General features: G+C 51.1%; 1 protein-coding gene across 2 annotated transcripts in view; it reads right to left on the bottom strand.

Moving 5' to 3' along the window:
- The window catches only part of SCAP (SREBF chaperone), a 35,545-nt gene extending 8,054 nt beyond the window's left edge, over positions 1–27,491 (bottom strand). Inside the window, exons 1-17 of one of the 2 annotated variants that reach the window (XM_073002712.2) lie at positions 27,368–27,491; positions 17,245–17,474; positions 15,158–15,287; positions 14,192–14,349; positions 13,368–13,588; positions 12,666–12,771; positions 11,673–11,845; positions 10,658–10,784; positions 9,053–9,165; positions 8,219–8,313; positions 7,065–7,163; positions 6,339–6,557; positions 5,137–5,564; positions 4,022–4,216; positions 2,328–2,529; positions 1,488–1,603; positions 314–863 (exon numbers count right to left, since the gene is read on the bottom strand). In XM_073002712.2, coding sequence (XP_072858813.1) covers positions 314–863; positions 1,488–1,603; positions 2,328–2,529; positions 4,022–4,216; positions 5,137–5,564; positions 6,339–6,557; positions 7,065–7,163; positions 8,219–8,313; positions 9,053–9,165; positions 10,658–10,784; positions 11,673–11,845; positions 12,666–12,771; positions 13,368–13,588; positions 14,192–14,349; positions 15,158–15,287; positions 17,245–17,366 — 3,054 coding nt within the window. In that variant the 5' untranslated portion in view covers positions 17,367–17,474; positions 27,368–27,491. Of the gene's footprint in view, positions 1–313; positions 864–1,487; positions 1,604–2,327; positions 2,530–4,021; positions 4,217–5,136; positions 5,565–6,338; positions 6,558–7,064; positions 7,164–8,218; positions 8,314–9,052; positions 9,166–10,657; positions 10,785–11,672; positions 11,846–12,665; positions 12,772–13,367; positions 13,589–14,191; positions 14,350–15,157; positions 15,288–17,244; positions 17,475–18,128; positions 18,230–27,367 lie in introns of those variants that run through there. The other variant, XM_073002713.2, reaches the window with a different exon arrangement.
- Positions 27,492–27,920: the final 429 nt, after the last annotated feature.

The raw sequence follows: 27,920 nt of genomic DNA, 5'->3' as shown, positions 1-27,920 counted from the left end.
GCAGGGGCCTTTGGAACTCGAAGGGCCACCCTCACTGCGTACTCATGGACTCCAACCCAACCAGGCATCCCACTGCCCCCCCCCACCGCCTTAGGGGCACCTAAGAGGCCTGTGCTCCCTTCACCACAAAAGGTGTGAGCACAAACCGAGCAGGGGTCAGGGCGCAAGGCCAGGACTTAGGCGGCCCGGGTAAAAATCACCAAGTCAGCCATAGTCCCTCACGGAGCGGGGGGGGAGGGAGAGCCAGGGGTTTTGGCTTTCGGTTGGGTTAAAAGAGAAGCCCGGAAGGACCCAGCCAGTCCTGCGGCCTCACCTCCAGCCTCCCATTGCTCCGGCCGGCCACGATCAGGTTCCCTTGCAGCTCCAGGCTCCAAATTGAGCTTTCAAAGTCGCCTCCCCAGGAGGGAACAGACGACGCAGCCTTCTCCGAACCCAGGCAGGCCTCGTCCCCCACCAGGCTACTCCTGCGGGTGCCGCAGTCCGGCTCTTCGGCCCCGCCTGTCTGGACGCTGAAGGTCGCCGGTCCTCGAGGGGCAGAGAAGCCGAGGCAGTTGGCGCCACCCTGCTCCTCACAGACCTTCTCCACCAGACTGCTGAAGTCGTAGCCGGACTCCTTCAGGCGGCCACACACCGCGCGGTGGCGGGGCTCCGGGGCGGCCGCCTTGGCTTGCTCCGAGAAGTTTGTATCAATGAGGGACGTGAGATCCGGCTGGTCCATGAACAGCAGGGGTTGCGGAGGGCTCCGGGCCCGCTTCAGCGGGCGGCTGCCTTCGAAGAAGGGGTCCTCAAACCCACCTTTGCCATCCAGGCCGGGATCCCAACCATCCTGGTGGTCAAAGCAGCCGCTGTGGTCTCGGCGTAACCTGAAATGGAGCAGCAAAGGAATGTCGGGGGAAAGAAAGCAGGGCACACCACACCTCGGAGAGATGAACAGGCTGGAGGAACACGGGCGGGAGAGCATTCCCTCCGCATCAAGGGCTGTCACCCGACCCACCACAAAGACACTGCAATGGAGAAACGTCTGCTTGTTTCTTCCGCAGTTTGTGACTGTGAGTAAAAGCGGCTGGAGGTGGCCGACGCAACCCGGGGAGTGGCACCTCTGCTCTGGTGCAGGCACCACTCGTACGAAAACCAGCAGGGGCATTTCCACGGCGGATGCCCCTGGCATTTCCACAGCGTGCTGTGCAGACGGCCTCACACTCCCCAGCACTCTGTGGATTTCCCCTTCGGGTGGGAAGCTCGCCTGAGGCCGAGAGCTTGGCTACCCCCGACAGGAGTCCCTGACAAGGAAGGGAAGGGAAGGGAAGACACTCATCCTGCAGTGCTGTTCCAACAGGCAACCCAGGCAGCACCTTGGCAGGCTTTGTGGAAGGGGAAGTCTCTTCAAAAGCCCACAGCAATCCAAAACAAGGCCGGCCACCTTGGCTCGAGGTGTGTGCCCACAGGGTGTAGGACATGGGATGGGGGGCATGGGGGGGCAGACCTACCCTTGCTTAGGGATGACGGTGAGGCAGTCGCCAGTCTGAGCATCCCACACCCGGATCTGACCCACCAAGCAGCAGCTGACGAGCAGCATGCCGTCGCTCGCCAGGCATTCGATGTCCTGGAGGGAAAGGGGAGAGACAAGAGCAGACCCAGGTGAGCCCTGGAGGCACACAGGAGAAGAGGCAGGTTGGCCCATCTGCGGCCTGCCATCCACCCCTGCCAGAACTCTCAAGAGCACTCGACAAAGGCAGAGCAGAATCCGATACAGCTACAAAAACTGGGAATGAGATTAGCCAGAATTAACAGTAAAAGCAGAAAGGAAGCTCGGACTGTCTGGGCAAACACAAGGGGGGGCAAGTTCCATAGGTAGGGTGCTAGCCCTCCAAGGCCCCTCTAGCCAGGGGCCAGGGCAGGGGCACCTAGAGAAGGCCTTCCAAGGGGAAGCATGCAGCGTTGAGCGGAAGACCTGCCTTCGCTGGTTCAAAAACATCCCCAAGGTTTGGACGGTATGCTCTCCTAAGAAGGGACCCGGCTAGGGTGACTGGCAACGAAGGCCCAGAGGAGAGGCCCAGGGGCTGGGGAATGGAGCAAGGCGCCACTGGGTGCTGACCCTCCTCTCTTTCTCTATAGCGACAGCTCCCAGGTCTGCCCTCACTCCTCATGGACCGTCCCCAGAGCTGGGACTCCAACCACAGCTTCCCCAACGTGCGGGACAACTCGCCACGCGTCCATTCTCCTCAATCGGGGCACGGGAGCAAAAGAGTGCGCCTTCCTCTGGGGAACCGTCAAAAGCGTCCTCCGCCCCCCTCTCCGTGCGCTAGGCTCCCTCTCCAGCCGCTTACCATGAGGTGGCCCCTCAGGACCAAAGGGATGATCTCCGTCTCTGGGGGGGAGTAGCCGTAGTCGTCACACGGCAGGTCCCCCCTTCGCCTCCTGCTGTGGGAGAGCCCGTTTTGCCCATAGTTTTTGGGGCACAAGACCTTGTAGAGGCAGAAGAGCAGGAGGACCAAAAGGATTCCAGACGCAAGGCCCAAAGCAGCGACCCTGGGGGGGGGGGGAGAGAGAAAAGGGGAGAAGTCAGGCAGGACCGGCCTCAGCATCTCTGCCCCAGGAGGGCGGCAAGAGCAACACCCCCACAAAGGGGGCCCCATGGATCCGCATGGGAACCAAAGCCACCGGGCGAGGACGTTGGGGCTGAGCTAGTCATACATCAAACAGACTTATGTATAAATAAATGTTAAAACGTCAAAATAAATATAGGGTCCCCGTCTTCTCCCAGTGGAGGCCCCACTCTCTCTCCTCCTTTTGGGATGAAACGCCTTGGTTCCCCCACTCATGCCCCTCCCCCTTCCAGCACAGAAGGTCACGGCAAAGGCAACGGAGAAACCGGCCATTCTCAGCCAGTACAAGGGGGAGAGGGAACTGGAGGGGCTGGTCCAGGTTGCAATCCTCACCATCCCCACCCTGCAAGTAGCTACATTCCCTGGAGGTTCGCCCCCAAAGACCCATAACTATGTGGTCAGCCAGGAGCAATTCCTCCGACAGGGAAGAGGAAGAGATAAAGTGTGGAAACGATGCCGCTTGGGCACAAGAGCGGATCTCAAAAGCTTGTATTCACTGGGTCAGGTCAGAAAGAGAGAGGCGTTATCATGGATAAGCCTTTCCTACAATGACGACGTCTAAAGAGCCTAATAGAGAAAAACAACCCTCCTTGTAGCTGCTCTCTGTAACGGTTTTTATTAGGCATCCCCGTTTCCTGTTCAGCCTGTATTTTGGAAAATTCCACTTAGAAGAAATTATTCTGTTTGATTATTCAAGGAGAATCACTCCACACATATTCTCTGTGTCTGGTAAGTTTCTCCTCCTTTCGAAAGCAATAAAGTTTCTGGGTTGGATACTCAGATTCACCGTGTTGTTTTGTGACACACGCACACTCAGCCAGTGAAATGCTATTGAATGGGAGCTTCTCTCCTGAAGGTCATCTGCCCAAACCACAAGATCATCCCATGTAGAGGCTCGTCCGGGCGGCCACCCCAAAGGAGGCCCATCAATTCTCTCCAAGAGGGCAGGGCCTCCTCCGCGGTGGCTCGCGCTTTACGGAACCAGCTTCCAGGGGAGCTCTGCCCGGTCCCCTCCCTGTGGACTTTTAGGAAGCCACTAAAGACATGGCTTTTCAGGGAGGCTTTCCACATCAAACCCCAGCTGACCACCTTCCTCCCGTTTTTCTTTCCCCTCCTCTTCTTCCCTCCCCTCTTTTCCTCCATCTGCTCCGAGATTAGCCGGTCCCATCTGGATTTTTTTTAGGGTGATTGTTATCGGTTTTAATATTTCTATTTTCATTTTTGTTTTGCTATTTTATGAGTTGTAACCCACCCAGAGGAGTGCTGTGACACTAATGGGAGTGGGATATGAATCACATATGAATGAATGAATGAATGAATGAATGAATGAATGAATGCATGAATCATCAATCAATCAATCAATCAATACATAAAACCTCCCCGTCCCGTGCAACGCCTGGCTCTCTCTCTCGTACTTGTAGAGGGTGACATCTCGATGCCCCTGCGCTTTGGGAAGACCCTCAGCCGACGGATCCGTCTTCTCCGCTTTCCTGCCGCTTGGTGAGAAGAAAGTGTGGTAGCGGCTTGCATCATGGGGGTGGCGTGCCTCCAGGGCCTCTTGGGGGTCCAAGTACAGTGTGACCGGGATCACGGGAAGGATGCTGATATACCTTTAAAGGAGATACAGGAGGAGTGATGGCACCCCCTCTCAGGCTGAAAACCACTGGGACAAGAGACCACAAGAGGACGTCAGGGCACCCCAGTTTCAGAGCACCAGGTTGTAAAGAGAAAGGCATGGCAAGCAAGATGAAACGGAACCACGCTGATCCGCCTCCTTTGCGCCCGGCCGTGACGGCCACAGAACTTGGAAAAGTGGCTTCTTGGACGACAGCTCCCAGAACGCCTCCTGCCCACCTAGCTGTTCGCCAAGCTGCCCTAGGAAATTCTGAGTGTGGCTGTTCAAAAATGGAACTGTTCAAATTTCTGGACAGCAGTCGTGGGGAGCTAGGGAACAAGCAAAAGGTCGCAACAGATTTCCTAGGGCCTTGCTGCATTCGGGGATGCCCAAGGACAACCACCCCAATTCAGAATTTCCTACATCGAAGACAGGCGCCCCAGCCGAGCGGATGGAGAATTCCTGGATCCTGAGGAAGCTGACCTCCCTCTCGCTGAGCGGCTGCCTCTGCCAGCTCAGCCAGAGGGAGTTCTTCTCCATCCTCTGCCGCCAGGGCCCTTTGTGGCCTGAATATTCCCATCCGTTTCCAGCTTCTTCTTGCCTATGGACTTGTTTTTGGCCAGTGGCTTCCCAGCAGTTCAAGAACATGTCAACTGGAGGGAAACAGATACACAAGCAACCAGAACAGCATCCGAGACGCACAAAGCACAGGCCTAGGAGACCAGGTGAAACGCTGGGAGAAAAAGCAACAAACCAAGGCAACTCTCAGCTCCAGAGCGGCTCACAGAACTCTGACCGGCTCAGTGGGCAAGCAAGGGTTCATGGCCGGCCATGGACAAACCTGCTAAAGACTGGAACAGGGGAGGGACAGATCTGTCTCGGGAGGATCCATCCCAGCCCCTCCGCTGGACTAACCGTTTGGCAAGTGTGATGTTATAGTAGCTGAAGAGAGATGGCCAGTGCCGGAAGGACAGCTTCCTCCACATCTCTTCGTCCTCCGCCCCCCACGTCACTTCGGCCTTGGGCCCCATTTCCGGTGGCCCGCGGCTCTCCCCACGCTGCTGCTGCTGCTGCCGCTGCTCTGCCTCAGCACGGCGACTTGCCTCCGGCCCCCGCAGGGAATCCAGGGTCTGATTCCCTGACCGCGGCTGGACGGAATCCGGGGGAAAGACCGAGAGAGAGAGCTTGGCGTCCCCGGTGGGCAGGACCTCTCCGGGAACTGGCATCGCCGGCAGCCCCGCCTCGCCCAGGGGACTTTGCTCAGTGACCTGAGAGGCCAGGTAGGGCCGGAGGCCGGCAGGATCTGTGTAGAACAGGATGCCGATCCAGACCACTGTCCCAGCCTGTGGAGAAGACAAGGAAAGAGGTGAGCGCGATGGCAGAGTCACCAACCCCCACCCTCTGCTCTGACAGGCATGGCCAAAACCACTCCTGGCTCTACAGATGCTCCAAAAAAAAAAGAGAGAGATATGATCCTGGGGGCCGGGGGTCAGGAGACCAGCCACTACCCACCACACAATGGCCCCCATCGTCTCGAGTGGCCCAGCCCAGGGCGCTGGCGAGAAACCCAGACAGATCTTCCCACCAGGTGGAAGCTGGAGAATGGCCTGGCCTGACCAGAAGGCCACACACCGGACCAGAGCCTGGAGCGCAACTGAGCAGTGTGCTACCGAACCAGTGAGGGGGAATGAGCTGTCACCGTGGCCATACCCCACTCAAGAGCACGGCCTGCCCTACCCCTTTGCAGCTCCCGCCCTCTACTCCTGCCAACCATATGACCTCAAGGGCCACTATTAACACCCATCTGCATGACATTTAAAAACCATTACACTCTTTGTAAGCTTTGGCCCTCACAGCAGCAGAGGTCAAGGCGCCGAGCATCTGCCCATCAGGCAGCAGGGCCTGTTGGGCCTGGCCTTTGTCGCTTGCGGCTTTTCCGTCTCCCAACCCCACGGCAGGCAGATCGTCCCTCCCTGTGCCCTTCTCACTAGGAGCGGATCCTGGCACTCAGGGTAGAAACCCCCAGCTCCATAAGGGAGCCAAAGAACGCCAAACCCCCACCTCCCACCCCCAGAGGTTTTTCCAGGACAGATAACTCTCGAGAGGCCAAGCCATACCATGATGAGTCTCTGAGCCAGCCGGGTCCTGGCAAAGAAATAGATGACGCGCAGGCGCTTAGGGAGGCGCAGATTCCGAAGCGAGGAAGGCTGAAGGGTGATGGTGTGCGGGGTGGCGGGCCGCATGGCTGGCTGGCGCTCGTAGCGCTGGGAGCGGCTCGCCGGCTTGGTGGGGGGCACACAAGCTTCTGCTGGGAGCCGCTTGTTCAAATCAGCAAGCTGTCGCAAGGAAGGAAACCGGAAGGTGAGAAGCACAAAAAACAGAGAAGTCTCTAGGGGTCCATCCCGCCCCACCCACCCACCCAGGCCAGAAAAATCCGGGCACTACCCTCTCACTGTGTGCTACAAGGGCTTCTGTTCTCTGTGCACGCATTCCACCCCCCCGTGGCCATGTCACAGCCCTGGTTCACCCACCCATCTCAGTTCTGCCCCCTGGCTCACTGGCAGGCTGGACTCTCTGCCACCAACAAGCCTTGCCCACCAGACTCCTGCCCCCCCCCCAACATTTCTGCCAAGAACACCTAGGATCCAGGCAAGGTGCACCCACTGTTTTAGCCCCCAGAGCTGCCTGGCCTCTCACAGCCCCAAGGTCTGACTGTGCTTCCTGATTCTGTTGGCTTTTGCTGTCCCCTCACTATAGAGGATTGACATTATGTCAGCCGACCGGAGGCGGTCGCTCCCAGCCCTCCCAGTCCGCCTGGGAAGCTCGCAAATAGAGAACTGTACCTCCATCCGGCGAATGTCAATGGAGAGGACGGTGGCAAAGAAGAGCATCTGGAGGAAGAAGTCGGACACCAAGCCGACCACGGCAAACAGGCAAAACTCCTGGAAGGCCGGGGGGGGGGGGGGGAGGAGATGGAGGCAGCAGGGTTTGAAAAGGCTCCCCTGGATGAATCAGCTCCCCACCCCCACCCCCACCCGGCCCCTGCCAGCAAGAGCCATCCCAGAGTTTGGTTTAAATTCCAGCCCACTGAGGCATCACTCCAGATATGTGGGCTGCAGTCCACAAAAGCTTTACGTAAGAGATACATGGACGCATATATACATGCATGTCTGCATGGGAAGGACCAAGGTCTTGGGGCTCGGGAGTCAAGGTCAACACCCCAGTCCCACTGGGCCCAGAAATAGTTAAAAAAAACCAGCCATGTATTAAAGTGTGTTGGGGGGGTGGGGAGGGGAAAGGGGAGGCGAGGGGAAAGCTTTTTCTTGCCCCCTTCCTGGACTCCTGCTGGGCAAATGCTGGGGAAAGAGACGGGCCTCCCACTGGCTGTGGCAGCAAAGCGGCCGACCCAAGTCCCCGCTCCAGCTGCTGGGGCCGCCCAGTCAAGGCCTCGGGGCTCCTCCCCCCTCTGAGGCAACCCATCCAGGGCAAAGGCCATGGGTCGGGTGAGGCCACTCAGCACTCCCTTGGACTCCACACATCCTCTGTCCTTCAAGCTCAGGGATACAGATAAGTATTACGGGTGCAAACCCACTACGTGCCTCACCCAGCAGCAAGCACTGCATGCAGAAATCCAAGCCTCCCAGACCTTGCGTCCTGCTCTCTGAATCTGCCACCAATCCCCTGTCACCACAACAGAGGCTAAATCTTCCAGGTGCCCTTCAAACCTTTTCTCCACCCCATCCCAGAACCACCTGAAAATGCAGCAACAGGAAGGGGAGAGAAAGTGACAGCCAGGCAACAGCAGCTTTTTCTGCTCCCCGACTAGAATGGGTCTAACAAGCTGAAGTGGGCCACCAGAGAAAAGATCCACTGAGACCAGACTGGACAAGAGAACAGATCATCAGCCACAAGGTTGCTGACCTTGCAGAGACACAAACAGGAAATGCACCCTGAGGTACGCAAATTCCCAAGCATTCAAACACACCGCCCCAGGTACCTGTATGGCCGGGACGAGGGTGAAGTAGCCAATCAGAATAATCCCCAGCTCTGTCGCCATGTTCTTCATAATGGACCAGCTTTCATTGCTCAAGCCTGGAAGGGAGGGGGGAAAGGGGGGGTTCCTATGAAGTGAGAGGTTCTTCTCTACAATGTCTGTAAGAATCGTTATGCCCAAGAGGCAAGCGGTCAGAAAGGCTCTGGAACGCGTAGCTTGTTTTTATCCACACAATTTTCACATAAATACCAAGAACACCTCACAAAATCAAACACAAAAAGCCGCCAAAGCCAAATAAAAGTCAAGAGGCTCTTCTGCAGAGATAAAAAAGGCTACAGGCTTTGATTCCAGGCAGTCTAGAGACGGCAAAAAGCTTTCTCTCTCACCACCCGGCCCTTTTCCTGCAGGGCACCTGCAAGACGTGCTGGTGGAGCCAAATCAATTCAGAGGCAGAAGGTGCCAGCATGCTTCCAGAGAGGACACAGAACCGTACGCACACATTATTTGAATATGTTTCACACCAGGGTCTATCCACACACAGGGTAAGGGTCTGAGGAATCACCATCCCCTGCTTTCCAAGGAGGTTTCCCTCTGCACTGGCCCCCACGCCCCTCTAGACTGGGCTAGGAGGCACAACTCTCTACTTTACACCCTTAACCTCTGAGCAGGGCCGTTCAGGAAACTTAGTTGGCTGCTGCTGCTGCTGCTTCGGTATTTTTCTTCTCCATGAAGAAATGTGAGAAAGACCTGGCCTGGCCTTTGATCAGAGACGAGAGTCTGGGACTAGAGAGACCCAGCGATCTGGCCTACGTTACCCTCCCGCGCTTTCCTTTGTACCTTGGGCAATCCGCAGCTTCACTTCCAGGTCGACGGGTGTGGAAACCACAGATTTGGTGAGAACCAGCACGTTTTCCAGACCAATCACAACCACCAGATAAGGAAAAATCTCTCTAGAGAGGCAAAACAGAAACAAGAGAGAGACAAGCCTGAGAAAATCTGGTCAGAAACCGCTTGTTATTTGGTCGGAGGTGGGCTGGGGCAGAAAATGGAACTCGTCAAGACAAAAGCTTCCTAAACCAACTTAAACAGGAAGTTTCCAGGCTAAGACAGGACTTCAGCTGAAAGACACATACGATGTCTTCCGCAACTGCAGGCTTTCTCCTCTAAGGGAAAATATTCACACCTGTCAACATATGCCTCAGGGGCCAACCGCACCAGCCCCTCCCCAAGCAGACAGGAGAGCGAGCGAGCGAGCAAGGCCATCAGACTCTCGGTCAACAAAGGGCACAGATCCAAGGTGTCCCCAGTTGTCGGTCCATGAGAGGGGAAAGTCCAGCTCTGGGCCCCCTCGCACCACCAGACAGGAAGGTGACCGCAGGAAGGTCACAGAAACAGAGGTCACCGTGCTTTTTTACTTTCGTGCAACTCTTTATGTAATGGGCAGCTGTGATGCACGGATCCGGCAGAGGATCGAGGACACCTCGGGCAGCTGAGGGGTTCCAACCCTCGTCCATTTCTTTCCAGCTTTATGGTTCCTGCTGAGACCACCTCCCCACCCGTCAGGACGAGAACGTGGTGCCTTTGTCCACGTGGTATCGACAGGAAACAGGCGGCCAAGCTATTTACTGAAATGGCTTTGGAATTAAACAGTTTCCTTGTTTAATGGCAGGAAAGGAATGCATACAATGGATTTCGACCCTTAGCCACACATCTGTATTTCATCTGATGCGAAACTGGCTGCTACGTCTAATCTAACCGTGAGCAGGGACCTGTCAGGAAATGCTTGCAAATGGCCTGCACTTTCCGTCAGACTCATGAAATGTCATGAAAATTTGCTAAAGCGAGGTTGCAGACCCGGCGCTTACCCTACGGCTGCTAAGAAAAGGTGGAGGTGGCAAGACTCCTGATGGGTTTCTCAGAGAACACCCCAGTTTCTCATTAGTAGGAAAGGCACTGCTTCCTGGGTTTCTGGACAACATTTATTTGACGGACTGGAGTTACACGCTTTGCCTTCTGCCTCCATCTGTGAACAAATCAGACTGGAAGCTACTGCTGACCCCACTGTGAAATGAACTTGTTGGCCATTTATGGGCTCCTAACATGTTCGATACATTCACACTTTATATTTTTAGGAATCCACTCAAGAGTTCAAACCAGAGCAATCAGACTCATCTCAGCAAGAGACCATTTGCTTAGGAGAACAAGAGAATGCTTGGAGAGCCACGCAGCAACAGGAGCTGCTGCCAACGTGCAGCCTTCCCACAGCTTCATGGCCGCAATTCCCACTGGCCCCGTCAGGACAGAGGCAAGCGGGAGGGGGACAGGCGTGCCAGTCCCCGCGCCCCCGCAGGGCTCTGGACGGTCATTCAACAGCCGCAGTTCCATTCTGCTGTGACTGCCCGGACACCCACTCCCCTTTCCAAGCTGAATTTGGAGACGTACCCTCCATTGAGTGTCGGTGTCAGGCCAAAGAGGGTGCACAGACCAACGGACATGAGCAGAGAGCTGAGGACGGTCACAACAGCGGCCAGCGCCAGGCCCCATTTGGATTTCACCATGTCAATCTTGCCTGCGGAAGAGAAAGCAAAGCTGCCACCGTCATGGGCCAGGGACAAAAGGTACCGAGAGAGGACTTCCACATCCCTCCCTCTCCAGCCGAAAAGAAAGGGATTATCCACAGCTTGGATGGCAGAGGAAATGAGGGGCCGTCTGGAGGCTTCGGCATGCTTATCACAGAATTACAGAGCTGGAAGGAGTCTGCAAGACCATGAAGTCCAACCCCTGCCTCCATGCAGGAAGCCAAGTTAGTATCAGATTAGACGGCAGTCTAGCTTTCTCTTGAACGTCTCCCGTGTTGGAGCATTCACTGCCTCCTGAGATAACTGGTTCTACTGTCCTGCCTTGCTTTAATTAGGAGGTTTTCCCTGATGTTTAACTAAAATCTGGCCTCTTGCTCATTATTATGGGTCCTGCACTCTGGAATGATCGAGAACAGATCCTGCCCCTCCTCTCTAGGACTGCCTTCCAAGTGTTTGGAGAGTGCTCTCCTGTCTCCCCTCTATCTTCTTTTCCCAAGTCTCACTGTGCCCAGTTCCTTCCGTCTCTCCTCTTAGGGCTGGGTTTCCAGTCCCCTCCTATCTCAGGGGTGGTCTCCTCACACATTCAGTGCAATGTCACCACTCCAAAAGCTAAAGGGCAGTGGGCCATTGACGCCTTCTCCTAAAACCGAGCTGTTTCTTCAAGCAGTTCCAAAAAGAAAGCCCACAAACACCAAATACAGCCCTGGCTTAACAAACCAGGGTTCTCTCTTCCAGTGTACAGTGGGCCATTTTTTCACCTCATTTCATTCTGGATCATCTGCTCAGAAATGCAATATAAAAGTCATTTTCCCCCCTCAAAAAAATCTGGCTCCTGAAGCCCCCCTCCCACCCCTTGCCTGCAGCTCCCTCCAACTTACGAGTGGAGAAGTAGATGTAGGCAAAGAGGATGATGTAGGTGGTCACGAGGGGGATCAGCTCCGCAATGCCAATCTCCTCCTTGAAGTGGACGTGGACAACGTGTTCCTCCCGCAGGGTGCAGTTGGGGCTTGGATGCAGCAGCTTGAGGCGGGCACGGAGGCTGGATAGGAACCTGCCACAGAAGCACCCAAGAGGCTGAGTGAGGGCAACGCACGGCCCTTCTCGACCTGCAAGCCTCCTAGGGATCCCAGCAGGGCCCCCTAAAATGCAGGGGAGCTTCCAAACAGGTCTCCCTCTGGGCCCTGGAATAATACCCCCCCCCGGGGCAGTGAGAACTCCAGCTCTCACAAGCATTGAGAGAGCGTGGATTGCAGGGGACAGATCTAGTGTCTTTTCGCCTTGCCGGCGGCTGGCAAAATTAACAACACACTGCTCAAAGCCACCAATGTTCCCATCACGTTTGTTAAAATGCAGTTTTCAATCATGTGTACATGCTGTGGAGGCTGGATGGCCAAATACCTTTCCAAAGCAAGTCTACACCATGCACATCACCCAGAAAGGAACCAATAAAAATACCTGTGCAGGTTATACCTACACGTGACCGAGGAGAAGGCAGTAAGCACAGCTGGAGGAGGCTTAAGATTTCACAGCTGTCTTGCTGTTCTGCTTCATTTGTTCTCAAGCGTAGCTCAGCATTTATTTATTTATTTTTGACTGTGCACAGAATATGATCTCACGTATAGGTTTTCAATATATGGTAAAAACGGACTTCAAAATTCTGTACCAGCCACGTGACCGCTCAGAGGTGGAAACTGCTGTCTGCTCTCAGGAGCTAGTAGGAAGCCATGCGCGCGAGAGAAAGCCCAGAGGGTTGTGAAACACAGGGTGCTACCGGGGGGCGGGGGGGGAGAGATTCAGTTAGGGAGACCGCCTGGTGCAGCAGGTCATCTCCTGTGCAATAATAGGTCAAGATTGCATTTTGCCAGCCCTACCTGGAATCATAGCGCTGAAGACCCAGAGTGATGGTGTAGGTTACCACTCGCTTCCGGTTGTATAGGTTCACCCCGCTGTACTTCCCCGGGACTCCAAACAGCAGATCTGAAGGGAAAGGAGAGACAGGGCTTGAAAATTACACAACTGGGAGAAAAACATGGTTGTCTAAGCTTCTATACCGTTTCCCTAACCTGAAAATAAGCCCTAGGATGATTTTTCAGGATGCTCATAATATAAGCCCTACCCCAAAAATAAGCCGCAGTGAAGTAAAGCCCCGCGCTCCACCCTTGTGCATCAACCAGAAGATGATGGCATGGCTGTCTTTGAATAAATGTAGATGGCTGTACATGATAAAAGTAAAGCATCCCCTGAAAATAAGCCTGAATGTGTTTTTTTGTTTTGTTTTGTTTTGTTTGTTTGTTTGTTTGTTTGTTTGTTTGTTTGTTTGTTTGTTTGTTTGTTTGAGCAAAAATTAATATAAGACCCTGTCTTATTTTCGGGTAAACACAGTACAAACAACACACACATTTTTTAAAAAAACCACGACCACCACCCCACAGATGGGAGAGAATCACATTCAGGCTGGCAACATCCATATGGGAAACCGGTGGGCTGGCAAGATGGGCATTCCTTGGCTCCTTCCACTTCTAATCAATTTATACCTTGGGAAGTGAGTCACACAACCGCACCACCCTTCCTACCTTTGGGGGTAGCTGAGGTTTGCAATGTCTTTGGTTCATGCTGATGGATGGTTTTGATGATATCAGGGTCAGCCCGGAAACGTTCCTGGTCATTCTGCCAAAAGTTCCCCGGGGAGAGCAACAGGCAGCCATGTTCTGGAAGCAAGCCTCGAAGCTTCCGTAGGTTGGGCAGGAGATCTGTTACCTGAAGGCAGATTTCTTCCAGACCTTTGATACCGGAGCTGGAAAGAAACCCATAGTCAGCTTTTGACCCACAACAATTCCAAGATCCTTCTCACTGTGAGTGATAATACATGTAACTGTCTGTTCGTTTTTTCCCCTAGGTGTAGAATTTTGAATTACCCTTGTTAAATTTCATTCTGTTGTTTTCAGCCCACTGCTTGAGCCTATCAAGACCTTTTTGAATGTTGTTCCTGTCTTCCAAGGTATGAACTATTCCACCCCATTTTGTGTCATCTGCAAATTTGATTAAGTATTCCGTGCACTCCTTCATCCAAGTCATTAATAAAAATGTTGAAAAGCACCAAGCCCATGACTGAGTCTTGGAGTACCCCACATTATCTCCCTCCGGGTTTGACAAGGAGCCATTGATAGGCACTCTCTGAATATGATTCTGTAACCAACTGTGTGTCTATAAGATAGATGTTCTATCCAACGCAGACCTAGTTAGCTTGCTAATCAGAATCTCATGGGGCACTTGGTCAAAGGCTTTGCTGAAGTCAAGATATATTATGTCTACAGCATTCCCACTATCTACCAGGTTACCTGGTTAAAATGAACAAAAATGAAGCATTAGGGAGCTCATCTTCATTTCTCAAACCCACCTGTCTCGGAGGGCATGATTCCTGATTTCATCCACTAACTGGAACACACGGGAGAGTGGCGAACGAAACACATCCACAGCCAGGAATGATGTGGGCCACGGAGAGACAGTGGCCTTTACTAGGACCTGCTGGATGTAGGCAACAGGAGTCCCAGTGTACTAAAGGGAAGAAACAGGCACATGACATGGGTCAGAAGGCTGAAGAGTGGACAGAGCAAGACCACTGGGCAGCCAGTGGTGCTCCACATCCTTCCCACACAGCAATGTCCTGATATTTTAAAAACTTCCCTGTAACCTCTCCACGTTGTAGCTTTCTTGCTACTAGCATATGGCTCAGCGGTAGAGTGTAGGGTCAGTCCTGGCATACCCTCCTGAAAAACTCTGAAGTGACAGGACAAGAAAAAAACCCTCTGCCTGGGGAGCCTGGAAACCTCCTTCTGAACCTGGGGCTACGCAAACCATCCACCAGAACTGGAGAAAAGCAGCTTCCTGTGTGTTTGTGGCCCTTCTTGAGAGGGGCTGCTGAATGGCACAGGCTTCAATTCAGCTCTCTCCAGTACCTGGTGCAAGAAGAAGCAGGAGGCGGGGAGAGCCGGGCTAACAACTGGGCTGTTTCAAATATGAGGAATATCAGGGGAGAATGACAAAAGCAGGCAAAAGGGGAAGAGGAATAGGAGGATATAGAAAAGCGAGTGACAAGCAATCCAATGGTTCCCAACCTTGGGACCCCAGATGTTCCCAAACTACAACTCCCAGAAATCCTAGCAAGTGTACGGTGAAGGCTTCTGGGCGTCTTAGTCCAAGAACATCTGGAGACCCAAGGCCAGGAACCACTGCTTGAATAAACAGATAAAATAAAAGTTATCTCCGGGTTCACACTTGCTGCTGCCATGGAGGAAGACTCAAGTGAGTGCCAGACGGCTTCACCGGAGCCTCTTGCTCGTCAGACACACGGCAGAAGCAGTACCCAGTCAGGCCTCTCGCTGGGCTCCCCTTGCTGGTGTGCTGGGTAGGCTGGCGGCTGCAAGTAGTCCTTCGCAGGGGTGGTGTATTCCACAGGTCCAGTGCCAGGGAGTGGGAGCTTCAGCAGGGGATAGCTGCAGAATGGAAAAATGGAGGTATACATATACAGTATATTAAAGGCAAATCCAAGTCCACAGAAGGGCCCAAAAGATACACCCTCCCTCTTCAAGACTGGAACTCCTACCCTGACGTAACACTGACAGATGCTAGAAGAGAGGCAACATGCAACAAGAAAAATAACACTCAGTGCAACCCTTTTAAAAGACCTGGATGTCTAAAAAGCTGCACAGCGCCATGGAAGCAAGATCTCTGCATACACTGCCAAGGAAAGGCAGCCTGCTCATCCCTAGGCTCTTCTTTCCATTACTGCCTTTACCTGACATTTCCCTGCTACAACCCCCTGGGTTTTCAAACCTTCTCACTCTAGTTAACCCTGGACAACTGAAATTAATATTCCTGGGACTGTTTTGAAGAGAATGTAATTAAAAAAAAAGCTTTGGGTGAGGAAACCTTTCATTTAATGAATCTGTAAAATGTGAGCACTTGCAAGCGACCTCCCCCCCCATCACCAACAACCCATACACTCTGAAATAATCCTTCCAGACCTCTATCCAGCCGCAGAGTTCCAAGGGCACTTTTAACGGGCAGATCATAAAGGAGACTTGAGAAAGGAGGCTTTCTATTAATAGAACATTAATTCTGGGTGCATTTCTGAAGTCTCCTCCGTGGTTGCTGAAGTATTTTTCCATGTGAAAAGGAACATGGCATTTTCTCCTGTTGCCGAACTCAACACCAAGGACACAATTCTGTTTATTAATGAGCAACGTGTTCTCAACATCCAGAGCGGCAGACACTTATTGCTGCAACAGTCAAAGATACACAACCGAGTACAGCTAATGAATACTAGGACCAAAGGAGAGGAACAGGGCAGGAAAAACGTTTCAACGGGTGAAAACATTTTTTCCTGTTCTTTAAAATAAACACAAGAGGAAGACATCCTTCCCAAGATTAGACTTTACTAAACCCCTCAGTCCAAACAACAGGTGGAAGAACAACACAAGGCTGAATGGCCTTGGACCAAGGAAGGTGGCTGCAGGAGGACTCTCGTCAGCCACTGCCTCAGTCGGAGGGAGGTCAGGCTTGGCACGGGGTTATTGTAGCTGTGGAAAGCAACACATGAAAAGCCAACTCTCCAGACAGCTTCTCTCGCTGTCCGCTGGGCCGGCTGGATGGTGTGCTGTGCTTCCTCACACTTTATATTTATACTGACAGATGACTTCTTGCTCAGATGCTTCCCTTTACCCACTTTCCACAGATCCCAAATCTGCAGCAGAGATAAACTCATCCCAGAATGCCTCTGTTCCCCACCGCCTCCCCACCCACCCACCCACTGACTTCTTTCTACTGAACCTCCTTGTTTGAGACACTGCAGGAGCGAGCTGCCCATGGGTCCTGTTGCTCTCAGCCTGAACATGCAACATTCCCCATGAGGAGCTTAGTTCGGTCCTCTTGACCCTCTTGCTGATCTTTATTCTGAAACGGGAACCTGCCCTCTCACTGCCTCCCAGTTAATGAGTAATTTAAACTCCTGCATGAATAAGGGCAGGTGTCTCGCCAACGGCTTCTAGCTGGGGGTCAGGTTCTGAGCGGCTGATGGAGGCGTGCAGCACTTGGCAAAAGGACACTGATGGAGGCAGCTTCCCTCCCCATCAAGCTCCAAAGGAGGATCTTGTGGCACGGAAAGAGGAAATCCATCAGAACGCAGGAGACATTTGCAAGCAAGAAGGGGACAGCAATACATCTGGGAAAGCAGCACAATCTACTGACAGGCTCCTTGAAGACACGAGACATGCACTGAAGCCGGGTCATGCTGTCCTGCAAGTTCCCCTGCATCCTCGGCTGACTCGCTCGGTGCCTTAAGAACCTGCCGCTTAGTGTTAACACTGTTCTCGAGATAAAACAGGCACATATGCACAAAGGGCCAGGTCCCCCGGCTCAAGACAAAGCGGAATGATGAAAGCAAGCCCTTACCAGCAGGCCAGGACACAGAGGCCAGTGAAGAGGATGATGGGGATGGGGTAGGAAGCACACAAGAGCCCATGACTATAGAACACCCGTGAAATCTTCTCACGCAGTCTGTCAGTCAAGGTCATCCTCAGCTGCCCGTCAGCTCGCTGCCATCCCAAAATGGGTGAGTGTGGCTTCAACGGGCCCTGTCATGAGCAGTCCTTCTGGGAAGACGCAGCAGGTGAGACAAACTCCTGGAAAAGGGTTGGGGGTTGGAGGGGAGAGAAAAGATCCAGTGGATGATGAGTGCATGAGGAAAAGAACTGCAGCACCTCTGGAGGGGAGCCGATGGAACTTTGCCCTCTGTGGTGGGAATTACGCAGAAGGCAAATGGGGTAAACTTTCAGTGCCCTTCTTGCTAGCAATCAACAAGTCTCTTCTGGGGGTCCCAAATGCACTCTGACCCAGAAGATGCATACACACCCCAAGAACCACAGCAGCAGCCCGCCCACTGGCAGCGAGAAGTAACTGAATAGTGTGCTGTTGGCTTTCTGCACACCTAACACAACAGCCGGCTTTCCGTCTAAGTACAATTCATTTCTCAGAAATAATCCCTTCTGTGCACACAGAAGCTTAGACCACAGAGGGGATAAGAAACAGGCCAGTCCAATTCATAACTGTATCACTATGCCATCCTGAAACCTTGTCAGGTTCCACAAGGCCAACAGAAGCGGGCTTGCTCGCTAGTTGGACAGGAGACCGCCGGGGCATACCCAGTGGAGCACAGGTCAGGCAGTCAGCGCTGGCAGTATTGACCTCCGCTGACTAACATCCCGGCTCACTGCAGAGCCTAGCTTCTGATGTACCTACAACAGCAGGAGCCTAAAAGAGACAGCACAGGTACTCACTGGATTCAACGAAAGCCCCCTGCTTAGAACAGCTGTTGTTCCTGGCGACTGACCGCCATGCATTATTCTGGCCTTGCCTTTTCCCTCCCACCTTTTACAATTTTGCATCAGCCCCGACTGTGTACATGTGTGCTAAGATGGAACTGTAAACAAGCTCTGGAAAAAGGACAGGCATTTATCAGGCTCTAAGATTCCTGTCCTTGGATTATCAGGGAAGGCAAAGGAGCAAGGCCAGGAGTTAACTGAAACACTGAAAACTACTGTAAGCAGAAAGGGAGGTCAGATAAAAACCAGGAAGAAAGATATTATTTATCATAACAGTCCTCAGCCTTGAACACAGCGATTCCATCCTCAAAAGTAAAAAACACAGCCTTGAGATGCCAACCAGAAGAGGAAACATAAAGAGAAAGGAGGCAAAGCAACGGCAGAAAAGACCAGGAGGGGATGAATTCAGGGAAGAGCTTACCTCAGCACCTCAAGGGCAGGCACCAGAAGCACATCAGTTCATAAGCTCATTAAGTTTATTTAAGAGTTATAAGATGGCAAATGCCAGGAAGTGGGTGTCATCATCCTCATCATCCTCCACACACTCTCCTCCCACAGTTCTGTTAAGCCCCTGAGCAAGACCCAAAGCCACAGTCACTGTGCCAGAGTGTACAAGGGATCACAGCCCGAGAGCAGAAGGGAGAGTTCTGCTCACTCTCCATTTCCCAGCCATGGAGGCTCCACAGTATAAAAGCCACAGGCTCAGTCACAGAAGGCAAAGGGGAGAAAACCCACCCACCCTTCCTTTCTTTCTTCCTAGGGGTGGGCTTTTGAACGTGTATGCCTTGAAACACTGGTGGTGATGGAAATTGGGGGAAGGGATGGATGGATTTCAAGAGATTAAAGTTGTTTTCTTGCACATGACTGCCATGACAATCATTCTCATTTTCTGCATTTCCGCTACTCTTATAGCTTAGTTACGATGTAGATTTCAAAGGGCCTAAAAATCACAAGTGAAAACATCCATCTGGGTTCAGAGCAGGGCCCGGGGACCTTTGATTGTCAAGGTCTGGGATTAGAACTGCCACAATCTCTTGCCACTGACATCCTAGCTGAGACCTGTGGGAGGTGAAGTCCAAAACAGGTGGCCAGGCAGCTCTTGGTTTCCCCACTCCCTATGGAGAGCCTGAGATGGAGCCTCGCCCGACAGCAAGAGGTCAGCGGTTGAAATATCTAAAACTTTCACACAAGATACATGGAAACATCGTGAGTACTCCTGGAAGACTGCTGACAAGAACGCCAGCTGAAGGGCACAGGCTTTGAATAGGAGGCCCAGGTTCAAATCCCATCATCTCAAATTTAAAATGTTTTGGGGCATCAGAGGTGGCTAACGCATTTTCCTGCCAGAGATCCTGAGCCTGCTCCTGGTCAAGAAGGGACCTTGCAGGACTAGGAAGACCAACGGTCTGATTCAGGAGGCGACAGCTTCCTATATTCAATGAGAAAACTGAAGGAAGACTTTAGGAAAGGGCAGGAATCAAGAGAGTTCCGTCGAAGACTCTGGAGCAGCCATTCTCAGTGGGGGCCATATGGGCCCTTGAGGGGCTCTGGCACAACTGAAAACGGCCACAGACTGGAAACAATTCTTTGCACACCGCCGTATAAGGTTCATTATGCAACTTACACAATTCTGATTCCACCTATATTTTTTCTGTTGTGTTTACAGCTGTGGCAAAAAAAAAAAGAGACTGATAATTGCTGCTCTGGAGGCTGATTATGAAGGCATTGACCTTTCCAGTTTTCTACGGGGTCAACCTCAAAGGTTGCAATACAGTGAAGAAAAGGAGAATCTCAAGGGGTTGCTTTTCCATGAAGCAGTTTTAGCTTCTCAGTTTTTACTTGAGAGGCTCAAAGTCTTAGATTATAAAATCATTCCACTCCAAGGACTGGAACAGACAACCAGACAATGATCTGTCATCAATGATGTGATAAGAAGAGCTGACACAGCCTTGAGCCCCATTTACTCTCTCCCATCAGCATGCCACAATTACTACTCCTTGGTGCCCAGACTCAACGGACTATTGATGAGATTGTCACCATACAGGTTTCCAGGAACGGAGGACCACTAGTATCTAACTAAAAGGATATCTTTGTAAGAGCAAGAGAAGAAACACAAGCAGGACTCAACCCTCCAGATTGCTTCAGCACAGCTGGGGCATTTCAACGAGCTTGCGTCTTCAGATTCCGCCGGGAAACTGCTAAGCAGGGCATTTTCATAAAGAAAATTTCAATTTTCTAAAGCCAAGAATGTGTATTGAACAATAATCCCTCCTCTTTTTGTGAGTTTCATCCAGAATGAATTCAATAACACCAACAAGATATATTGTTCTCCTTTGAAATTCCCATGGGAAGACTGTGACCCTACAATATGTAGGCACAGACAAAAGCCAAGTGAAAACAGACCCTCTTCTATGAGTGGAGCCCTCGTCGCTGGAGAGCCCATGCACTTTACAAATTTTGACCATGCAATTTTAGGAAACAAGCTCCAAGGCCTCCCCAGTGCTCAACCTGATTCATACAATACGGACATTCGTTGCACACGGATTAGAAGACCAAAGAGCCATGAGATTCAAAGGATCAGAGGAGAGAGAAAACAGAGTCTGAAGGGTGTAAATTTTACCTGCAAAACACCAGGCATTTTGCAAGATTGCTTTTCTCCTCCTTTCAAAATGCACTAGCCACCTGCCAGCACATGTCCAATTTTGAAGAATCAAAATTCCTCATATTTATTCAGGCTCACAGCTCGTGTAGAATACTCATCTAAATAGCCTCAACCTATATGTGCTTTGTATTACTTAAGACAACAACATCAGTTTATATAACCACATTAGCAACAAAGCAACATCTGCCTACCCTTACAAAACAGCTGTTAGCAACATCTGGGCTGAGAGATCTAAACATCAACCACACTGCACTGCAAGCTCTTGGGTCTATAGGCCATACCTCTCAGAAACAACTCTCTATAACGCTCTGCAGATGATTATGACCAATTCAAACACACCTACACCCTTCACAATACAGTACCATGAATCAGGAAGGCAACTCTGTCCTCACTGGCAAGTGCAGGACTACACTCTGAATTCTTCTGTCGCTTCCCAAATCAGATTTGACACCAAAATGCCACTGTGCAAAACAGTAGTGGCAGTAAGTTAAGAGTTCTGAGAGGCCTCCTGCCCAGCGAAGTAAAAACAGGTCACTAGAAGAATTTCAAAGGCTACACTCCTGGCCACAATTGCAAATGCAGCGGACAAAGGTAAATGTCAGTTTCTCGGCATCAGAGGCACTCTTGAGTCTCTTCTTAAATCATCTAGAAAGTTTGCAACCAACTGGGGAATTCACCTTTTCTGAAAAGATGATGCAACAGAAACCTCAAATTACATCCTCAGTTTTAGATGAGCAGTAAACATACACAATGTAGAAAAGAAACAGAACCCTCACTAAATTAGCATGATCTATGTAAATAATTCATGATTCAACCATGGATTCGAGGGGTCTCCTCTAGCGGGGACTATCCAGGTAACCCTAAGTCACTATAGTATGATGGGCAAAACACTGTTATGTAACTTTCACACCAATGTAACCCAGATCAGGTGCCAGAAACATTTAATTTAAACTCATGGAAAGTTTCCTATCCCCCACTTTCAGGTCCAGAGACTACCTCAGATTCTCTTTTGCCCTGCAGAAGCCATTAGGAACCTCAGGGCATTGGATCCCCCCCCCACGTCAGCTGCCACCCACTTGCTCCAGGGATTTTTCCAAAACCCAGAAGCAGGGTTCTAAGGCATACCTGCAGCTGCAGGAGGAAGGGTTACAGATTTTGACAAGAAACTGTGAGGGGACTGGGAAAATTCTGACCAATCTTCAGCCCCTCACAATATTGTTGTTAGTGTCATCATGCTTGTCTGAATACAGTCCAATGGGTAGTAGCTTGAATGTTGTACTAGTGAGAATAAATTCTTGTTCCTCCTCAAAGAAAATGTATTATCTATTCTGGGACCCTAGCCTGCATTTTTCAACATAATGTCTGTAAGATCATTTCTCTTAGCACTAACATCCCCCATTATGAAATGAAGGTATTGCTTTTCCATATGTTTCATGAGTACTCTCTAACTAGAAATTTCTGAAAAGGGTTGCCATAAGTCAAAATTGACTTGACGGCACATAATCATCATCATCATCATTAAACATGGCAGATGCCCACAAACTGCTGTTCCCAGGACCACGTCAAAATCCTATGCAGATTTATTCAGAAATAAATTCAAGGATGTTCACTGGTGCATTCTTTGGATTCCAGAGAACTAAAACCTTAGCCTCTAATCTCAACCTGCACTTGAACATGTAGGTCTGTGTTAACCCTCTCCTCTCCTGCTTCAAACTTTTAAAATGGGTGTCTGCCTTGGTGCTGAACGAGTTGTTCCACTTACGTCCTGAAACTGCTCACTGCTAAAATGAAAGCTATTGCTAAACTGCTCCCATCCCAAAACAGGATGAAGTCCCATGCTTGAAGTTTGAGAAAGGAAGGATCTCTCTTAGAAACACACAAAATTCTCTGAAGTTCAGCTGTTGTTTCCAGATGCAGCATCCTTCACATATCTTCTCTCGTTGCAAAAGGCCATACCTATAAAGGGCGTGAGTACAGAGATACTTCAGAAGAGAAGCAACTAATACTTACCATGATCTGGAAGTTAAGGAAAGTGCAAATGGAATGTGATCATGAGATCCATGAATATGAGGTCAGGTGCCACAATGCACAGTAACAGACCCATTCATTAAGCTTTTTATTCCTTTCTACTTCCAACAGATCATGGCCCAAGAAAAAACTTTATTGATTTAGGCCTGAATTACATCTGGCCTGATAGGAAGCACCACACAATGCTACTGACTACAAAGACATGCAGGCAAGACAGACGCTTGTATTTCCATTTTTGGTCTGCTTTTCTCCTTGTCCGTTTACTTTCGTTTTATTCACACAATACATTTTTTCTTATCTGATCTCCCCTGCCACAGCCCTGCATAACGTAGCAAATAAGGCCAAGAGCAGCATTTCTGACAGCAGGAGCTCCAAAGAATGCCACTAACAATCACGGGACACCTGCTACTTTTTCTATAGTTGTCCAGTTCATACTAAGCTTACAATGCATACAAAGAACAATCACAATTATTTGCATGTAAAAGACACAACATACTGGAGATTGGACAGACAGCCTATTCATGTTGCATAATACGCCTCCACACAGGACTACTGGCTAGTACAGTGGTGCCTCGCTTAACAGGCGCCCCGTTTAACGATGAAATCGCATAGCGACGAAGATTTTGCGATCGCATTGCGATGTTTTAAATAGGGAAAAATCGCTTTGCGATGATCGGTACCCTGTTTCGCTTACCGATCATCGCAAAGCGATGATTTTTTAACAGCTGATCAGCAGTTCCAAAATGGCCACCGGGTAAAAAAAATGGCCGCCCGCTGTTTTCTGGGACGGATTCCTCGCTTACTGGGCAGCGAAAATGGCCGCCGTATGGAGGATTTTCATTTAAAGGTGAGTCTGAAGCCCATAGGAACGCATTGAAGGGGTTTCAATGCATTCCTATGGGCTTTTTTAAATCGCATAGTGACGAAATCGCTTTGCAGCTATTTTTGCTGCACCGATTGTCGCTATGCGAGGTACCACTGTATATCCAGGCCAGCATAGCCTTCCTTTCCATCTTTCATAGAACAGACACACCCCTCCTTCCTGTCTTTAATTCAGCGAGGACCCACACCCTTCTTCTCATCTTGACTGCTGTAATTTTCTCTTTCATCACTGAAAGAAGGTGAGAATATACACCGCAACAGGCCTCCTCCAGTTTTATTAAAATTTATTCCCAGTGATTCACAGCACTTGAAACATACAAACGTAAGGATCCTACAAACAACTGAATTACTTAGCAATACCGTGGCCGGCCCGCCCATTTAAAAGTCGCAGTCATTTTTAAAGCAACCAACAGAACAAAACAGATGCTTTACTGACTAAGTACTTTTCCTGTTTCAAAATAAACAAATCATATCAGGTAATATTCCTCACAATTAATTGTTACTTGTAGCATTAATATGTTGTTATGCTGGAAACTAACAATTCGCAAGGGACGAGTCAAGAGCTAAGAAGGAAAGTGCTTTAAAGCATGATAGGCATTTACGCAAACTGTATACACTGAACAGTCTGACTAAAACTGGTGCAGTGTTATACTATTTTTTTTTATCTAATAGGAAATGGAGAATACCTTCTGCATTCTTAAACAGATTAAATCCATCCACTCAGCCCACGCTTCCTTCAATAACTTTTCTTCCTATGCATTAACCAGATTAGCTGAGATTTACATTAAATTTTCAAGATTCTACATAAATACACCCAGGATCTATGTGGGAATGGAAAATAATATCCTCAAACTTTATGCCTGCAAGGTAGAATAATGTAAAGCTGATTTCAAGCTCCAACATTTCTATCTTAGGCAATAAAGCAAGCTAATTATATCAGTAATTAGACCCAGCAGATATAAACACCACCTCTTTTTCTTAACTAAATATATACACATATCTACAATTCCTACTCTATCTTTTCTTGACACAAACACACAATGTACCCCCACTCCTCCTCAGAATACATATGCTGATCAATTTAAAGACACATGCCAATATCAAACTGTCAACCATACTCAGATGTAAATCTGAGGACACACGAAGGTCCATAGAGGCAAGTAAAATAAATACATCACCCATACTCTGAAAGCCAAGTGGTCCCTCGTCACTGACTCAGACGTGCTCAGCTAAAAGCACACTAGGAAAAGATGGTGGTGGTGGTGATGATACCAGGAATGACTCACTGGTAGAGATACAGGGGACTGCCAAAGTGCACTTTGCAGGTGCTTCAAGACATAACCATGAAACTTGTTATCAGAAACAGCATCTTGAGGAAGCTCATGTCCAGATATTCGAATCAGGAAGCCTGCCATCCAATCACCTTCCCTGCACCATGAACTTCCCAAAAAAATCCTCCTGCAAAGCAGTCTCTGTCAGACTCTGTACTCCCACCTGATGGGTGATGATTAGACTACTGCACCGCATATAAGAATCACAAGCGCAAGTGATATGATTCCAAATGTTCAAGAGCATTTATTTTCAAAAATATTATCATTATTTCATGTTCATGTGAAAAAGAAGTCACAGAGGAAGAGGGGGAGCCTCACAATAGCTTTCACAAGTTACCGTATTTTTCCATGTATGACACCCACGTGTAAGATGCCCCCCATTTTTCTAATCCAAAATTAAGAAATCTAAGTGGGGCTTAGCAAGTGTGGGGGGAAGGGATCAAAGCGCTGCAGGATCGCTTTGATCCCTGCTTTCCCCTCCACTTGTTTATGTTCTCTCCTCAGCTTCCTTCCGTATATAAATACATCGACCCTCAATTTTTAGTCTAAGATTTTAGACAAAAGTATAGTCTTATACAGGAAAAATACAGTAAGTCTTTATTCACTGTTGACCAAAGTAGCACCCATACATCTTCAAAGGTCACTCTTGTGCGTGTGTGTTTTAAATGTCATTAGCCACACCATTTACAAAATAACAAGTTGGTCCTTGCACTCAATGATTAGCACAACAGCCAGGGTCTAATTCCCCAAAAATGAACCCCACATCTTTTTGGTACAAACGCTGATCTACAGCACGGTCCCTGTGCTTCTTTCTTGCCTCGTTCCACACACCCTGTCAAGCCTACGCACGTTTATGCAGACTCATGTTGGCCCAGGACAACTTTCTCTGAATAAACAAAGTTGGGATTGCCGCCCTGATCCGTCATGCACTGCTGTGCCCACACCCCGCATGGTGGGCCATGGTGATTTCAGCCACGAATCTCACCTAATGATGACCTCAGGCCCTCGTCACACCCAGGCGGGCAAACGGTTATCTGGGCCTTGTCTGGGCAGAGGGCAAATGGGAATCCAGGATGGAATATGGAATAGGCCCCCTCCCAGAGCAAATGCTAGGGGGGGGTTGGAAATCCCTGCTGGCTGGGGAGAAGGCCAGGGCCCCTTCATTTCCCTCTGGCTCCCTAGTTTTGAATGGCAGGGTGTTTTTATAAAAATGTGCCAGGTTATGGGGTGGGTTTCCTTGTGAAATATTAGCCAACCACTGCACAGGCAAAGCCCCGGGGTGAAGGTGCTGTCTCCAAAGCCGTGGGTGGTTCGCAACCTTTTCCAAGTCCCAACCTCCTGTTGTAACAGCCAAGTCACCACAAAGACAGACACACACACACACACACACCCCTTTGCCTAAAGAGGCCTTTTTCATGGGGTCCAGGCATCCCTTCTCAGAAAGCAGAGGCTTCTTTCTCTCCCCTAAAGGGGGGCCTGTTCCTCATACATACACCTATGCGCTGATTTTAAGCTCCCGCTCCGAAGGGCCGAGGAAGAAGCAATTTAAGAAGGGCGACCACACACAGGAGGAGACCTGCGATCCCGTCCGGCGTCCAACGCCCACCCCCGTCCCACCCCCAGGTTGGGGATCATTGCTCTGCGAGGGAGGCAGGAGGCCATGCTTTGGGCGCCCCTGGCCCGGTTGTTGTAAAGGGGCGGAAAAGAGGAAGGAAGGAAGGAAGGCGGGACTGGAGGAAGGGATGAAGGAAGGGAGAGGGAAGGAAGGAAGGAAGGAAGGCGGGACTGGAGGAAGGGATGAAGGAATGGAGAGGGAAGGAAGGAAAGAAGCCCTCCAGGCGTGGGGCAAGGCAGGAAGGCGGTAGGCTCAGAAGGCTTGTGGCTTTCGGGGATGATGGGGGTTGTGGTCGCCTGGCAGAGAGGCGGCTCCGAGGGAAAGCAACACAAAGCACGAGCCCCCGCGACCCCGTCCCCAGACACCCATGCGCGCGCCGTTTCCCCGGGAGCTGGGGATGCTGGGAGTTGTAGTCCAACGTCGCCATCTTCTCTCCCTCCCTCCACTCGCTCCGCCGCCCCTGGAGGACCCCGGGTAAGGGTAAGGGGTGGGGAGGCCTGCCTTCAGAGACCCGCCAGTTCCCTGAGGGCCCTCTGGACCTCCCTCCGCCTCAGGCGGCTCCCTCACGAGGGTCGCCCTCTCCTCCCTTCCGCTCCGGCGCCTCAGGCGGCCCGCGTGTGAGAGGAGACAGGAACGGAGAAGCGCCCGCCGCCCGCCGCCCCCCCTTTCCCCTCACCTGAGGGGCGTCCGTGGAGGCGCGGGGCGGCAAAGGGACGTGGGCTAGAAGCGCGGTCCTCCGCCTCAGAGCTCGGCTCCCGCGCGACCGCGACTGCTCTCGCGTGGCCTCCGCCCCCCCCCCCTCCCGCCTACCGCGCGTGCGCACCACGGCCGCGCAAACCCGGCAGCTCCGCCCGCTCTCCCCGCCGGCCGGCCTGCGCTTGCGCACAACCGCTCTCCCAGCCTCCGTGAAGCTTCCCCTGGGTCCCAGCGCCGCTGGGTCACGCGGACGTCAAGCGATTTCGCTGTATACGTACCTCTCTCTACGTCTGCCTGTCTGTCTGGGGAGCCAGAGGTGGCGAGTTCGATTCCCCACAGGGGCCTCTTGCAGGAAGAGCCAGCCTAGGCGTCCTTGGGCCGGCTGCACCGTCCCAGAAGTAACCCCCAGAAGAAGGGACGGGGCAACCACTTCCACTTAGAAAACCCTGAGGCACAAAGGGATGCCATGAGTTAGAATTGACCTGACAGCACATGATGATGATGATGATGATGATGATGATGATGATGATGAT

Source organism: Pogona vitticeps, chromosome 6, assembly GCF_051106095.1.
Source record: "Pogona vitticeps strain Pit_001003342236 chromosome 6, PviZW2.1, whole genome shotgun sequence".
Lineage (NCBI taxonomy): Eukaryota > Metazoa > Chordata > Lepidosauria > Squamata > Agamidae > Pogona > Pogona vitticeps.
This window is presented reverse-complemented; position numbering and strand designations above follow the sequence as displayed.